Genomic DNA, 16,152 nt, shown 5'->3' on the forward strand with positions numbered 1-16,152 from the left:
TGGGAAAGGCTGATCTAGGACAAATGAGATGGTATTCAGAGAAAGGATTGTGTGTAGCTCAGTGGCCAAGTACATGCTTTACATTCAGAAGATCCTAGGTTCAAACCCTAGCATCCCAAAAGGATCAGGCAGTAGGTGAAAAGGAAGACCTCTGCCTAAAATTCTGGGGAGCTGCCAGTCAGAGTAAACAATATTGGATTAAATGGATAAATACTCTGACATGGTAAAGGGCAATTTCCTGTGTTTTTATGTAATATATACTCTTGGAGTTTTTTTAAGAAAAGCAATGGAACACTAAAACGTATGGAAAATCTTATTTACTCTTAGACCTTGGAAATCTAGACGTTGGAAATTTTACATGATTTCTTAACATACATGATTGCAACAATTTCTTGGGCCTATGTGACTGAAGTTTGTTTTTACTCCCAGTACATACGTTAAGCTGGATTTCCTCATGTGCCTTCATATTGCCTGCCTTCAAGAACGCCTTGTAATTTTCATGGTGGTATAGATGACCATTGTAAAGTAATCGACATCCTGTGATTATGTTTACATTACCAAAAAAAAAAGCAATCATGTATTTCTCTATTTGCTTTTACCAGTCAATGTACTCCATGTTATCACTTTCAGGCAGATCAAAGGTCATCCTATTTATGGATTCTTAAGCAGGCTGCTCTGCTCACTTTTTCAATTCTCTTGACAGAAACCAGCTGAAGGCAGCTCACTTGATGTCTGTTGAGTCTTCAGAAGGCTTGCTTGATGAAATTGGCTCGCAGGCCCTGGCATCTGGGACGTATACATCACCAACTGCTGCAGTTGAAAAGATTGATTCTGTGGCCACCACTGACATCGTGAATGTGAGTGAATGTGCCAGTAGATGGTCTCAAAACACTAGCAGCAACTGTATTAAACAGAATTCTGTCTTTGCATTTAGAACTGTTTCCCCTCTTCCCATTTTTCTACAGTAAAAACAAAATCTGCTTCCTGAGTTAGCCAGCAGTCCTCATGATTGTAATGCTGAGGCCTGGCCCCAGGTACTTCTTCCTTCAGAGATGAGCAGCCATGATTTTTTCTCTGGTAATCCCCAGACTCTGGAATGCCCACCTGAGCTATATCTGTCAAGTGCTTACACTGTAAATGTTTAGTTTTTATTCACCCACATTTTCAGTGGCCCTTATCTGGCATTACTCTTTGTGTTTGCAGTCCCTCTGTAGCTAGTTTTGCTTCTCATTTTTGTTCTTAGCTGCCTTGGAGACCTAGATATGGTAGAAAGCGGAATACACATATTTTAAATGAGCACCAGCATTGGCTTTCCACAAGAGAAATTGCTCTTCCCATGCATACCAGGAAGCCAGACTCAAATACAGCATTTCCTTTAAAGCTCAAAAATAGGCACACTCGTAACAAAATAAGTGATTCTGCTTTGCTTATTCCAAAGCAGTTGATATGTTCATAGCCTAACATTTTGTCATCTGCAATCTTTCTGCTTTATTTTTCAGGCTGCGAAGAAGTTTGTTAGTGGGAAGAAGTCGATGACAGCTAGTGGTGATTTGGCAGCTACCCCTTTTGTTGATGAGTTGTAAGAAGTGAAACATGAGGCACAGTCTCAAATGGACACTGCTCCAAGGCAGTTGCATTGATTGCCATTCTCGTCCTGTATTATTTATGGGTTCCTAATGCTTTGGAGCTGTACGTTACTTTCGATGCACATAAACTAAATAAAGGGCAGAGCTCATACTCTTAACAGAATTCCCAGTAACTTTGTGTCTCCTGTATTTTTTTGCACTTAAAGCCTTTTTTAAATTGCTGCTTGTTGCAGATAGCAGCCTGTGATACTTAACATGGAATACTTAACATTGAACAGATTGTAGCATGTCACTTTGGTTCTTTGGCTAGAGAACAGATTTTGGATCAAGGAAACCCAAGCTGAAGCCTCATCACAGCCATGGCATTGAGAGAGTCCCAATCTCAGAGTTTTCATAAGAATTGTTGATGGCCCATTGATTCATCTAAAGTTTAAAATATGAGTAATGATGCATTCCATCGTAGTCTTTTTAATAAATCTATTCTGCTTCCTTGGTCTCTTGCACCTAAAGCGGGTAGGGAACCTGTGACTCTCCAGATGATGTTAGACTCCAACTTCTATCATCCTTGATCATTGGCTGTGCTGGCTGGGGCTGATGGGATATAGAGTCCAACAGCATGTGGAGGGTTATTATTATTATTATTACTACTACTACTACTATTAGATTTACTAGTTGCTTGATACACAAAGGTTTCCAAGCAACTTATAGCAATGTTAAAAAGCAATATATTATTAAAAAAAACCATAAAACAACAACACAACACCCTCCCCCCATGCAGCCACAAGAAGCTTTAACAGCATCCTAATAATAGACATCATCTTAGTCTATCAAGTGCCTGGGGAAAAAGGTATATCTTTGCCTGGCACCGAAAAGATGTCAATGAAGTCGCTAGGCGTACCTCACTGGGGAGAGTATTCCACAGATGGGGAGCCACAACTGAAAAGGCCCTCTCCCTTGCTGCCAACTCTCTGAGCCTCCCTCAGAGGTGAGGCCTAGAAAAGGGCCTCAGAAAAAAATCTAAGGGTCCAGGTAGGGATGTATCTACAAGCTTCCCACTCTGACTAAAGGAATGCCTTCTCCTATACAATCCTGTTTATAAAGGTGGTCTTGGGGGGCCCTGTGCCAGATGCCCCCACTTTTGGAGGCTAGGCAGGTGCCATGGCACCCTCATCATGTCTCACTCTTCCCAGAAATATTTATTGAGCACCCTCTCTTTTGGTCTTTTAGGTAATGATTCAAAATGATTTCATTTGCTTGGCTTTTTACAAATATCATTCCATTCTGCTCCCGTTAATTTGTGTTTAGTTGTGGAGCTATGGGTTTGTGTCCTAGATTAAAAAGTGGAATATATAAATATTTTACATAAATTAATAATGAGGAATGTAAGTGTGCTTAATTCTGTCCACTTAGCTATTTTAAGAGTACAACAGAGCTAGCTGATATGTGATGTATATTAATATTTAAATATAGTTCCTCCCTTCCTTGTGTGTGTTTGTGTGGAATCTGCAACATTCCAAATTCTACACTAGTGTTGACACCAAAGTCATGCAACTGTATGAAGTGTAAAAAGGCTGCCTTTAGAGGCTTTTTTTTCCTTTTAAAAGGCAGGATATAAATAATTAAAGGGGCCCCCAAAAATAAATGTGGAGCAATTTGGCACCACTGGGGAAACTTTGTCTATCCATAGTAATCAAGGTGTCCCTTGACATCCCTGAAGGCAATACATTTATTTGTAACGCAATCTGGCTACACAAAAACTCCAAGAGCAGAATTGTTGGTTGCAGGGAACCCACCTCAACATACAAACGAGTTTCCAAATGTGTGGGGCTTTTTAGTAAGATGTTTAGAACATATCAGAATTCACCAATCCTTGCTGATGGCCACCTTAAAAAGTGGCAACAATTAGAATGATTAATTTCTAGTGCAGCAAATTTCATTTTGAAGTAATAGTATCACTTACCTCTAAAAGCAGAAGATGGCCATTGGTTGCTCTTACAGTTGTGCTTGGCAGCTTGATTATTGTCTGTAGGATAACTGATTCAAGTATTTCCCTCTCCTCTCCAAAGAGGGAGCATCCCTTGTTTCAATAAGCAGGTTTTCAGGTGACCAGACAAATGAAGGATGGGTTGTGTGAGTGAAAATCCACCTGGATCAAGTTTCAGAAACCCAGCTTCTGGAGGTGCAAAACTGGATCTAATTGCTTGCTTACTCGAATTCATAAGAAAAATGTTCGAGCCAAAATGCATCCGACACAGTAGAGGAAGAGGATGACAATGATGGTTCAGTGCTACCTTTTGGCATAGTCCAATATGGCAACGAAGAAGTTAAATACGAAGTTGAAATGTCAATATCGCTTTCCTCGTCAATATCTTTATGAATCATAATGTCGCAGCCAATGTCTGAACCCACAGTAAATGTGTAGGTTTTCCTTTCAAAGATGTGCCAGTCTTTAGAGATCCATTTTGGTTGACTGGAAGTTTCAAAAGAAAGCGATGGTACAGCTCTAACATTATGAAAATCATCTGCATGTACAGTTCTGTTATTAGGAGGAGCACCAGTGACTTCAGTTTTAATAAAAATATCGTCACCAAAGGTAACGACATGACCCCCACCAGTAATGTCATCCTCATCAATAATATGACCACCACTGACATCGTCATCGGAGTCTTCACTGCTTGTCCAGGCTTCTTCACTGGCACAACTTGATGTCCTAAAATGTAGACAATGGAGTGAGTTTTGGAAAGTAGTAATGCTAGAATGATGGGAAATAGGAAGCAGCCTTCTACAGAGTCAGTTCATCTAGCTCTCCAGGATTTCAGACAGGAGACATTCCTAGTCCTACCTGGAGATGTCAGGGATTGAACCTGGGACCAGCAGGCAAGGCAGATGCTCTCCTGAGTTTGGTTGCTCCAATTTGATTAGTTTAACAGAGGGGAAGGGTCTTAAATGTGTTCTAGGGAAGGGATTGTAGCTTGGTGATAAGAGTTCATCCTTTGCAAACAGAAAGGCCCAGGTTCAATCCTTGGTATGTCCAGTGCATAGGAGCAGGCAACAGGAAAAACCTCTGCCTGAGACTGGAAAGCTGGTCAGTGTAGGAAAAAAAACCAGGCTACACAAACAACGAGTCTGCCCTAGTATAAGACAGCTTCCTGTGTTCCTGACTTCAACCACTCTTCTGATCGAAAGGTGCTCAGGGGGTTTATAGCAGTCAATAAAAGTACAATGCAATGAACTTGGACCTATAACAAAGTAAAAAAGGTCTAAAATCTAACTATAAGATTGCAACCTGTACACACCGTGTCCTAGTGGAATGAGTCTCAACTTGTCATGAGATGGAAGGACATAGCATGTCATGCTGAGAGAAAAAGCCACTAAGCTTGAATCCTCGGTGAGGCTCTGTGTGCAGATGGTTGCTGAGAGAAATTGGCCAGTTGCATCTGCCCTGGATGGGGTTGCAATTCCTTTGAAGGAGCAGGTATGCAGTCTGGGGTTGATCCTGGATCAAGCTTTGTCACTAGAGGCCCAGATGGCCTCAGGCATAAGGAGTGCCTTTTACCAGCTTTGGCTAATAGGATAGTTGTGTCCAGTCAATAATACCATTGGAGTAGAAATTGTATATGTTATCAGTTATGCTTAAATCACTTTGGGATGATTCATGGGAAGTGATCCATAAATGAAAAAAGTAGGTAACACTGGAGATCCAGTGTGGTGCAACGGTTAGTGTTGGACTGAGACCTGGGAGACCAGGGCTCAAATCCCTACTCGGCCAGGAAGCTCACTGGGTGATCTTGGGCCAGTCACCGCCTCTCAGCCGAACCTACTTCACAGGATGGTTGGGAGGATAAAATTGGCTGGGAGGGGGACCATGTTTGTATGCCACTTTCAGCCCCTTGGAGGAATGGTGGGATATAAATGTAATAATAAAATAATTGGGTAACTTCAAGATTGGAAGACTGCACTGCAATCTTGTGTGAGGCTTCTCTTGTGGGGGTGGTCTGGAAACTGCAGTTAGCCACTGTGCTGCAGCAGTCTGCACTGATAGGCTGAGAGGATCTCACTCCTGTTACACCTCTGGTGAAAGACCTACACCGGTTCCTGATTTGTTACTGAGCCCAGTTCAAGCTTTTCTAATTATTAGTCTATAGAGCCCTGAACAGCTTGCAACCAGTCTGCTTAAAGGATCACCCTGTTCCACATGCACCTATTTAACTGCTTATGTCTGCGGAACTTGCACTTTTACTTGTACCATGTCATGTTCATTCTACATCTGTGAGGAGCTGGATCTTTTTGTGAGCTAGCATCTGTGCTTTAGAGCTCCCTGCCTGTTGACATTAGGCAGACACCTTTATTATGGGACCTTCTGCATGCGACAAGATGCACGATAACAAAAGCTATGAGCCTTCTATTGGTTTTCTATTAAATCCTGTTGGGGATTCTGTTCATTAAACAGCGTTATTCCAGTTTGAGAAAACAATTAGTCCATATTCTCCTGACTATTAAATTTACAAAGCGTTGCTGGTTTGGGTATGAAGTTTGTTTTTTATTTTTGCACTAATTACTAGGTGTAAGTGACACAACTGAGTGAGGGAATGTTGTTTTAAACATAGGCAGCTATCCTACACTGTTAAGACTGTTGGTCCATTTTTAGTTCTCAAGAGGTTGGGGAACCTTTTTCAGCTTGAGGGCTGTGTTGCCTTTTGAGGGCCACAGGTCAGTGATGGAGGGGGCCAGAGGCAAAAGTGGTTGGAGCTACAAATACTGCCTTTGCACAGTTGTTCTTTATTTAATTTATATCCCACCCTTCCAAAGGAGCCCAGAGCAGCAAACATAAAACAATGTAACAACGAAATTAAAAATAGTTAAAAACATTCTATAACAAAATATTGTAAAACACAATTACAAGATTCTAAAACAGCTTAAAAACATTCACTAGTGATCTTCAGGTTGCCAAGAACAGTCCCCTTCAGTCTTCAAATGCCTGGGTAAACAGGAATGTTTTCAAATTCCTCCTGAAAATAGTGATGGAGACAGACACACCTGACTGGGGAGGGCATTCCACAAATGGGGAGCCACTACTGAAAAGGCCCTGTCATGGATCAGCACCAACTGGTCAGCTCTCAGTGCTGGCATCACCAGCAAGGCCTTGCTGTCTTTCTACACATCCATACTCATCCAGGCAGTCGAGGCAGTATCAGCATTTAGGGATGCATTCCAGTTAGGCAAAAATGGGGTGCCAGGAAGGGCCACTGGGGGAGAGTTCAGAGACCCAGATAGCGAGGCCTGGAGTGCCATATGTAGTCCCCACCCACCTGTGCTCTACACTAAAGGGGTTTAAATGGGGGTTTTCCTAGCCCAGGAGATGCCAGGGACTGAATCCAAGATCCTCTGCATGCAAAGTGTTTTGCATACCAGAGAGCTAGTCCCCATTTCATAGTCAGATAATGTTGCCGTTAGATTTTCAATTCCCCCCGCCCCTGTGCTGCCTTGACCTTTTCCCTAGGAGTCTAGCAAGAAATCTACAGGTTCTTACTCTGCTATCTCAGCTCCCTTTATTTCAGGAATGCTGGCGACAGCAGCTTCCCACCGGATTGGTAATTTCATAAAATCCCTGTAGACCTGGATTTGCAGAACTGTCCCATTAGGAGTGGTGTACAAAAGTTGCCTGAGTTCTCGCAGTGTCCATCCTAAGACATTAGCATGTCCAATTTTAAGCAGGGTATCACCTGCAAGGAAAAAGATGGCTATTAGTTTGAATACTGTGCTCTCGATATCAATGAAAATAATGAAAATTAAAGATGTTTAATTTGTTGTGGATGCTGACCCAACCATTCCTTTGTCAGGCAAATTCCTGGTTCATAGTTCAAGATGATCACTGAGATTTTATCAATGGGATCCACTGATCAGGAGATGGTCTAGTAGCTAGGGATCACTGTGCTTTTGAAGGGGATAACTTCTCTAAACTCTGATTGGTGACACTCCTCCAGCCATTAGCTACCGGGCTAAGTTCAAAGTTCTGGTTTTGGTGTACAAAGCCCTATACAGCTGGGACCAGGATACCTGAAAGATTGTCTTACCCCTTATATACCCAGTCGATCACTACGCTCTGCAGGTGAGGGCCTCCTGCAGATACTATCTTATCAGGAGGTCTGTTCCGCACAACATAGGAAACGGACCTTTAGTGTTGTAGCACCTTCCCTGTGGAATTCCCTCCCCTTAAATATTAGACAGGTGCGATCTTTTCAGCTCCTACTGAAGACCTTCCTCTTTCAACAAGCCTTTTAAGTAGAGAGCTTATCCCAGTCTGCGTCTGTGTTGGAATTACTTTTAAAAATGTTTTTAAAGATGTTTTGTTTAAATATATTTTAATGTCTGTTTTTATGATGTTTTACAGTGTTTTTAGAAGTTTTGTTCGCTGTCCTGGGCTCCTACTGGGAGGAAGGGCGGGATATAAATTTGATTATGATGATGATGACGATGAAAGGAGACAGAGTTAATGGCAGTTTTAAACAGAAGGCCCAGTTTTTTGAGCAAGAGTTAGTTAAATGGGCTGAAATAGAGGGCAGCCTTGGGGGTCAACCCAAGTTGCTTTTGCGGGGGGTGGAAGCATCTTATGCTTTAAAGAAGTTATATTTGTAAACACAACAGACATTACAAAGAAGCTGTGAGTCTCTGGTAGGGATGGATTAAGCTGTCAGTTTCTCTCAGTTTCTTATTTTTCCAGTCTTAAATTCAGTTCTCCAGCTAAGTAACCTGTACAAAAATGCATATACTAGGGGGAAATGTGCATTAAAATGCTTATATTAGTTAAAATAACATACAATATTACATTACATTAGGGATTTTTTTTAAAAGTGTGTATTAGGGAAAATTGCATACAAACATGAATATATTAGGAAAAATGTGCACTAAAATGCTGATGAATTTTCATGAAGCTTTTTTTTAAAATCACAAATTGATGTGGAAATGTGGAGAACTAAAGTTAAGATTCGGAAAATGAGAAACAGAGAGAAAGGGAAATTGACATATTTACCCACCCCTAATTCTAGTCAGTGTGGCATACGTGTATTATTTAGATGGAAAGGTCCTGTTTTGTCTCATCTGCAGACATTTAATGACATAGACACGAATCTGCCATTGACTAAGTTAGACATAACTCTGTCTTGTGTGAAGTGGGTATATTGGGTGTCATAAATGTTATGCATGTACATCCTGCTTCTCAACTCAGGATGGGTAAGCTCTTGAAGCAATTCACATAAGAATAGATAAATGAGGGATGAGAAGAGTATGTCTTGGCTCCCAAGCAGAGAAGCAGACTCAGGATTCAAAGACCGGGCTTTGCACAGAAATTTATTCCAGAGGTCAACAGAGGAATGAAACATCAGAACATACTAGGCAGGAATTGGGATTCAGCACACCAGCAGGTGAAACTAGGCTGTGAAAGCAACGGAGAGTTGTCACATCAAAGCTCTTACCCCAGACACTCCAAATAAAAGAGAGGCGGGCAGGCACACTGCTTGCACAAGCTAAATCTATCACTTTCCAGTCTTTGAAACAAAGCAGGAACGTCTCCTGAGAAAAGAGGTTAATTTCTCAAGTTGTAACCATCTTTTTTCTCAACTGCCTTGGAGAAACTATCAGTTCTGACTCTGAGAGATTCCCCTCCCTTATCTCTCTGGAATGGTCCAGCAGCTCATTACAACCTGGCTGCTGAAAAAGAAAGTCTGGGCTAGGGGGCAGAGATGAGGGGAAACTGCATTCCCCGTAGGTGAGGGGGGACTGCTGGGGCCTTCCTCAGCAGAGGCTCTAACAGGCTCAGGGGGTTCAGAAAATCCTCTGTGGTCTCACCAGAGCTTTCCCCAACACCTGCAAATCTCTCCCAATCCTGCCAAAAGTTCTCCATGCAGCCCATGACTGAGTAAATCACTGGTACCCAATAGAACAGTGGGTTCCCACATTTTACCTCCATGGACCATTCATAATTCTTAATTTCTTAATTCTGGCCTCCCATTAAATTTGTGGCTAATCCTCTCCACTCATTTCGAGTGCCTCTTTCCTTCATGACTCCTGGTGTGACCCGCAGAAGTTTTAGGTCAACCACTGGGGTCTCAGAAAGATGGAGCAGCCGCTGTACCTGCTGCTCTTCACAGACCCGCTGCAGACCACCTGAATGAAGTTCATGGACCCCTGAGGGTCCACAGACCAGGAACCCCTGCACTAGAACAACTTTTAATAGTTACTAGCTTTTAAAAATCTGTAATCTATTATTAGAGAAGTACAAGGGCCACTGGAGGTTGTACACCCAGAAAGAACACCATGGAAAGAGGAAGAATGGCCAGAGGATGAAAACGACAAGGAACTTACTTTTCTGTCTGAAACTCTGGGTCATCTGCCCTCAACAGCCTCCACATGCCTGCCATCTACAACTAACGGGGTGGCTCTGCCTGTCATTGGCTCTGGCTCCATCTACTGATGACCTCCCTGCCTTCTGCCCAACCCAGTGGAGACTGCTTTCTCTGGCATCAATGGGACAATGAATCAGGTCCAGGTTTTATGAGCTGTCCGGGGTGCTGAAATCTAATTCCAAAATAGGTTCAGCACCTTGGACAGCTCATTGAAAGTTCAAACTAAAAGCAGGAGCAGATTCACTGCCCCACTGACATTGGAGCCGGCAGTCTCCATTGGCGCTGCCAATCCCAGTAGGCACTGGCCACCCTGGGCCTATGGAAATGTTACACCATACTGGCAGTAAACACAATGGTTTGGTACTTTCCTTTACCTGGTTGGAGTTTTCCATCTCTTGCTGCTGCACTTTTCTCCACTAGGCTCGATATTTGGAGGTAGGGCCCGTTCTGAATGAGTATCAAGCCTAATCCTTCCTCTTCCATTTGGATATTTGTCTTCATGGTTGCGCTCAAAGTATGTTCAGATTCCTCCATATCTGAATCATCTTCATCTAACCGAGAAAGAGAGGGATCTTAGCTTCTACAGGGTGGGGCTGGGCATGGAGTCAATTTCATTTGCTACTCAACATAGCAATCCACTACTATCACCATCCCAGTTTGGTAAGATGCTCCCTCTGGGTCGCAGCAAGCAAAACCTGCATGTCGGCATTTCTATATATTTCATGTCTATTTCCCCCCTTCTTTTGAGGAGCTCTGGTACTCCCTTGCCCTGATTTTACTTTGGACCAAGGAATTTCAGAAGAAAATCACCCTGTGCTTTAGAGATTACAGCAAAGCCTTTGACTGTGTAGATCATGAAAAACTATGGAATGCTTTAAAAGAAATTGGGGTGCCACAGCATCTGATTGTCCTGATGCACAACCTATACTCTGGACAAGGGCTACTGTAAGGCCAGAATATGGAGAAACTGACTGGTTCCCCATCGGAAAGGGTGTGAGACGGGTGTATTTTATCACCCTATTTATTTAATCTATACGCAGAACATATCATATGGAAAGCAAGATTGGACCAAGATGAAGAATGTGTGAAAATTGGAGGGAGAAATATAAATAATTTAAGATATGCAGACTACCATACTACTAGCAGAAACCAGTAATGATCTAAATGAATGCTGATGAAAGTTAAAGAGGAAAGCACAAAAGCAGGACTGCAGCTGAACATCAAAAAGGCTACAGTAATGACAACAGAAGATTTATGTAACTTTACAGTTGACAATGAGGACATTGAACTTGTCAAGGATTGTCAATACCTCAGCACAGTCATTAACCAAAAAGGAGACAATAGTCAGGAAATCAGAAGAAGACTGGGACTGGGGAGGGCAGCTATGAGAGAACTAGAAAAGGTCCTCAAATGCAAAGATGTATCACTGAACACTAAAGTCAGGATCATTCAGACCATGGTATTTCCGATCTCTATGTATGGATGTGAAAGTTGGACAGTGAAAAAAGCTGATAAGAGAAAAATCAACTCATTTGAATTGTGGTGTTGGAGGAGCGCTTTGCGGATACCATGGACTGCGACAAAGACAAATAATTGGGTGCTAGAACAAATTAAACCAGAACTATCACTAGAAGCTATCCTAGGCTCCCCTCCTGGAATGTTCACAGTGGGGAACCTTGTTCAGCTTGAAGGCCGCATTCCTTTCTGGGCAACCTTCTGAGGGCCATATGCCAGTGATGGGTGGGGCCCGAGGCAAAAGTTGTCAGAGGAACAACTGCAAAGTTTACCTTTGTACAGTAGGTTAGTTTCTGTACACACTTGCACACTGCTGTCTATCCTCCATCCAGGGAAGCCAGAAGCATTGTCAGAGTTCAAGTACACATCCCAGCCAGGCAAAACAAAAAACAAAAAACACCCTCGGCAGGGTCATTGAGGGGTGTTGCTGGAGAGAGTCCCAAGGGCCAGAGAAAGAGGCTTGGAGAGCACTTTCAGCCCTGAGGTTCCTCACCCCAACTTTAGCCCTTTCACTTGTGGAGATATAAGGAAATGGGAATGCAGGCAAGATCCCCACTCAACTGCTGAGTAAAAAGAAAATCTACTACCACAGCTCACTCCTTACTCCGAGTGACCTTTGAATTGGTTCTAAGAAAGGTGGTATCCTATTTCATCTAACCCAATCTCCTCTTTTTTACAGTGCTCGGAAACACACCTTCAGGAAGCCCATGAGCAGAGTGTGAAGGTAGTGGCCTTTCCTCAGAGTTCCCCTCCACCCATAACTGGTATCCAGTGACAGACTGCCGTTGAGCATCTTGCCCAATATCTGTAGTGCTGATAGATTTATCATTCATAAAGTTGCCTAAACCCCTTTTTAAAGGCATTTCAGCTATTGGCCATCCCCACATCTCATGGCAGTCAATGTCAAAAATGAATGCTGCATTGTGTGAAAGAGCCTTTTCTTTTGCCAGTCCTGAATCTTCTGCCACTCACCTGAGTCCCAATCGCTCTCATAATCTTCAGAGTCACTCGACAAGCTTTCTGCATCTTCTGCAGAGAAAGAGAATGTGGTCATTTTGCAAAGCTCACATTGCTTAACTCTCTAAGCCAGGTGTGGGGAGCCTTTGGCCCTCCAGATTTGCTGCAGTACAACTCCCATCAGCCCCAGCAAGCATTGCCAATTGGAGATGTAGTTCAGCACCATCTGGAGGGACAAAGCCCTACACCTGCTTTAAGCATACAATTCTCTTCATCCTAACAGGCTGCAAGACACAGATCCTCATATTTAACCTCTCAACTCACAATTATAAGCAAAATCCTTTACAGGAGGTTAAAAAAATGCAATTCAGAGGTATTTACAATGGTTAAGAACCATAGTACTGTCTGAGACATGATCAGTGGGAGTTGACTTTTCTCTCTGAACAGAAACAATGTACCAGAAACTGCTTTGGAAAGTCCACTCGTTTTCAAAAGCCATTTGCTATGAAACATTTGAAACTGCTGTTTGAGAAATGTGAGTTCCCAAAAGCCCTCTGGGGTATACTGAATTAGTTGCATGGTCCTTTGGATCCTGGCCAAGGTACTTATCTATCAACAACCAAGCAATGCATTTAGTAACCCTAAAAAGAAAACAAGGAGGGTCAACCTACAAAGACATGATTTTTGGAGCTGTGTGTATGGGATGATGATGTCAGTATAGGAACCTCTGATGTTTCTGTGCTATCCCAGTGTCACTTTAAACACAGGCTTATAAGGGCAATTTTGATAGTTCTTATAAAAAAGCTGCTAGTGTTAATTGAAATAGAATGGAAGATTAATGAGAGTTATAGGTTGAGAGGAAATTTAAACTAATTCTGGTCTCATCATTACCTGATGATAGATGTGACCATCTTCTCACAGACCATCTTCTTTTGATAGATGGTCTTCTGACAGACAGTCTTCTGGCGGATGATCTTCTTCTGCTGGATGATCTTCTTCTGCTGGATGACCTTCTTCTGTCAAATGAAGGTCTTCTGACAGAGAACCGTATTCTGGCGGATGATCTTCTCCTGGTGGATGAACGTCTTCTGACAGATGATCTTCTTCTGTCTGATGACTTCCTTCTGTCAATTGACCTCCCTCTCTCAGATGTCCTTTGCTGCATAGACATCCTTCTCTCAAAAGATGACTGTCTTCTACAAGATAACTTTCTATGGTCCATGATTACAAAGTCTCAACAGATTCTCTTTGTAGCCAAATATGAGTGGAGAATGCTTCTGGCGTGCCCTTTTGGGGAGTGATCACTAACCTGCAGTGTCATGTGAAGGGAGAACACTACAGTAGGCAAGGTGAAGTTGACACCTAGTAACAGTTTAGAATCCTAGTGCTGTTGAGTTCCAAGATTCTTGGAACGTCCAATGATGTGTAAAGGTCAGAACCTGGCTTGACAGATGCATTCTGACTCTTTGTATGCTTGAGGTGTGTCCCCCATTGTTGCAGGAATGGTGTTCTTATTGAAACTGCTCCTTCTGTTGTTGGACTTATATTTGTAACCCCCAAAGTGGCCCAACTGCACATGATCCATGCTCAGGTCTTCCAGCATTCTGATTTTTGTGTAAACTCAACCATGCTCCCCCCAACTCCAAATTGGATCAGAGCAGCAGTGTTGGAGAGAAGAGATGATCCCTTTCCTCTGCACTGTGGTCATGGTCCCTCCGTCTATTAGGACAACCTTCCCCAGTGGGACAGAAGCAGCATTAACAGGTTGTATCCAGTGCTGGTCCTACTTAGAGTAGGTCTATTGAAATGAATGGATATGCCTAACTTAGGTTAACTCATTTCAGTGGGTCTACTCTGAGTAGACCTTAGTTAGATGCATCCTTAAATCTCCTCTCCCCCAGTGTCCTTATTCTGATTGCAATTGGGATTGAGGGGGGCAGCTCCATCTGAGCAAAGATAGATATGTTAGGACAGTGGTTCTCAACCTTTTTTGCTCCATTCCCCCCTTTCACCATTGTTCAGAATATAATTCCCCCCTTCCCAAGATAGTCTCTCATAGCGTGTTGACGTTTCGCGAGTGACGGTGGTGTTTCTCGTGAGAGAAAAATTTCTTAGTTTATATTATAACAAAATTTCTTGGAGCACTTTCTGGTCTTTAAATAATAATTTAATTTTGCAAATGAAAATAATGCTGCATGTTCAAGAATCAATTTTAATCTGTGACATTCAATAAACTTTATTGAATGTCGCAGATTAAATTAAAAACAAACTACAATTTTACAGATCGTACATAATCTACAGGACATCACACTTTGCTGAATAGTGGTCCCAATTCCCCCCCTAGAACCCTAAAATTCCCCCCAGGGGGGAATTCCCCCCTTGTTGAGAACCCATGTGTTAGGAGATCCAATCCCACACCTTGTGTAACTGGGTAATAATGTTATTTTTAAAAATGCCAATTATGTTGAGTGCAAGGACTCCTTAGGCTGTTGATTTCATGCCCCGATTTATTATATTTAAGTGCCCAATCATATACATGATTCCTCTGAAGGAAGTCCAACCATATTCAATGACTTTTATTAAGTATACATAGTCTTATCTTATTCAGATCTTTTAAATATGCTTGGTGCTTGCTTAGCCCAATCCAATGTACGTTTGCTCAAAAATAAAGGTGGAACTAGAGAAAAGTGTGGGATTGCCCTGCTCATGGGGAGTAGCTACTGAAAAAAGGAAATGGGTGCTTAACCCTGCTCCATTCATTGGGTTGTATCCAAGTAAGTTCTACTCAGAGCAGACTCACTGAAATTAATAGACCTAAGCTAGTCATGCCCATTAATTTCAATGGGTCTACTCTGAGTAGGACTAACATTAGATACAACCCATCAGTTGTCAGTGGCAGCTCCATGTCAGTGGGGCAGTGGAATCCACTCTGGGTTTAGTGCAGACTTTCAAGGAGCTATCCAAGGTGCTGAAACAGATCTAGTCCAGCAGTGTCTGCTATAAGTGGTAATGGCTCTCCAGGGCCTTCAGTAAAGTCCCTTCACATCATCTGCTATTTGATCTAAAATAGAAGATGCCAAAGACTGAACCTGGGACTTTCTGAATCTAATGCACATGCTCTAAAAATGATCAAGGTTTCTTCCATATGGTTCTTTCCAAAACTTGTTTCTGAAATGTTTATTTCCTATAGCCAGGCTTTGAAACCACAAGTGAGTTGAGCGGTAGGAGAGTGAATCTTGGAGAGGGGAAGAATCAGTGAGTGAAGGACACCCTTTCTTCCCACTGATCTGCCTGCTTAAGTGCCTCTCCTTCCTCTTTGTTTAGATAAGGTGTCATTCTGCTCAGTGTTCCACTGCACTTACTCTCAGGTAAGTCTGCCTAGGATTGCAGTGTCAATGTGGAAGTTTTATACCTTGCAATTTGTGCAGAAGGGTCTAAAAATAAACTGGATAGACAGTCTGCAGCTTAAATGTCACATGGCAATTAGCTTTCCATGCACCAGAGTTATGGGTGTGTATTTCAAGATACCCATTGAAAGGAAGGGGTGTTGCTATGGTTAGATATATATTTTTAGAATCCATACAACTCTGTGGCTTTGGAGTTGCTAGACTTAGTGGTCTAAAATACTAGTCATTGGTCAACTCGCCAAACCCTTGGTTACAAGTGGCTTGGATTTAGATTTCTGGTTACTT

At 42.4% G+C, this 16,152-nt stretch overlaps 2 protein-coding genes across 3 annotated transcripts in view; one reads left to right on the forward strand and one right to left on the reverse strand.

Annotated features, from left to right (window-relative positions):
- The window catches only part of LOC133371635 (cytochrome b-c1 complex subunit 2, mitochondrial), a 30,048-nt gene extending 28,289 nt beyond the window's left edge, over positions 1 to 1,759 (forward strand). For both annotated transcript variants that reach the window (XM_061599198.1, XM_061599199.1), the window contains 2 exons: positions 704 to 857; positions 1,500 to 1,759. In XM_061599198.1, coding sequence (XP_061455182.1) covers positions 704 to 857; positions 1,500 to 1,583 — 238 coding nt within the window. In that variant the 3' untranslated portion in view covers positions 1,584 to 1,759. The remainder of the gene's footprint in view (positions 1 to 703; positions 858 to 1,499) is intronic.
- Positions 313 to 13,882, reverse strand: PDZD9 (PDZ domain containing 9). Its single transcript, XM_061599200.1, has 6 exons — positions 13,352 to 13,882; positions 12,476 to 12,532; positions 10,363 to 10,539; positions 7,117 to 7,309; positions 3,547 to 4,296; positions 313 to 1,256 (listed from the first exon to the last, which is right to left on the reverse strand). The coding sequence occupies exons 1-5, from the start codon at positions 13,680 to 13,682 to the stop codon at positions 3,792 to 3,794; spliced, it is 1,263 nt and encodes a 420-aa protein (XP_061455184.1). The 5' UTR covers positions 13,683 to 13,882; the 3' UTR covers positions 313 to 1,256; positions 3,547 to 3,791.
- Positions 13,883 to 16,152: the final 2,270 nt, after the last annotated feature.

Source organism: Rhineura floridana, chromosome 17 (assembly GCF_030035675.1).
Source record: "Rhineura floridana isolate rRhiFlo1 chromosome 17, rRhiFlo1.hap2, whole genome shotgun sequence".
Taxonomy (NCBI): Eukaryota; Metazoa; Chordata; class Lepidosauria; order Squamata; family Rhineuridae; genus Rhineura; species Rhineura floridana.

Excerpts from the sequence above, each read along its gene's own strand:
- PDZD9 (XM_061599200.1), bottom strand. The coding sequence starts at position 13,682 with ATGGACCATAGAAAGTTATCTTGTAGAAGACAGTCATCTTTTGAGAGA. Across the intron at positions 10,540-12,475 it reads TGAGAGCGATTGGGACTCAG|ATGAAGATGATTCAGATATG; the intron begins GTGAGTGGCAGA and ends TTTCTCGGTTAG. Across the intron at positions 7,310-10,362 it reads AGATGGAAAACTCCAACCAG|GTGATACCCTGCTTAAAATT; the intron begins GTAAAGGAAAGT and ends TTTTCCTTGCAG.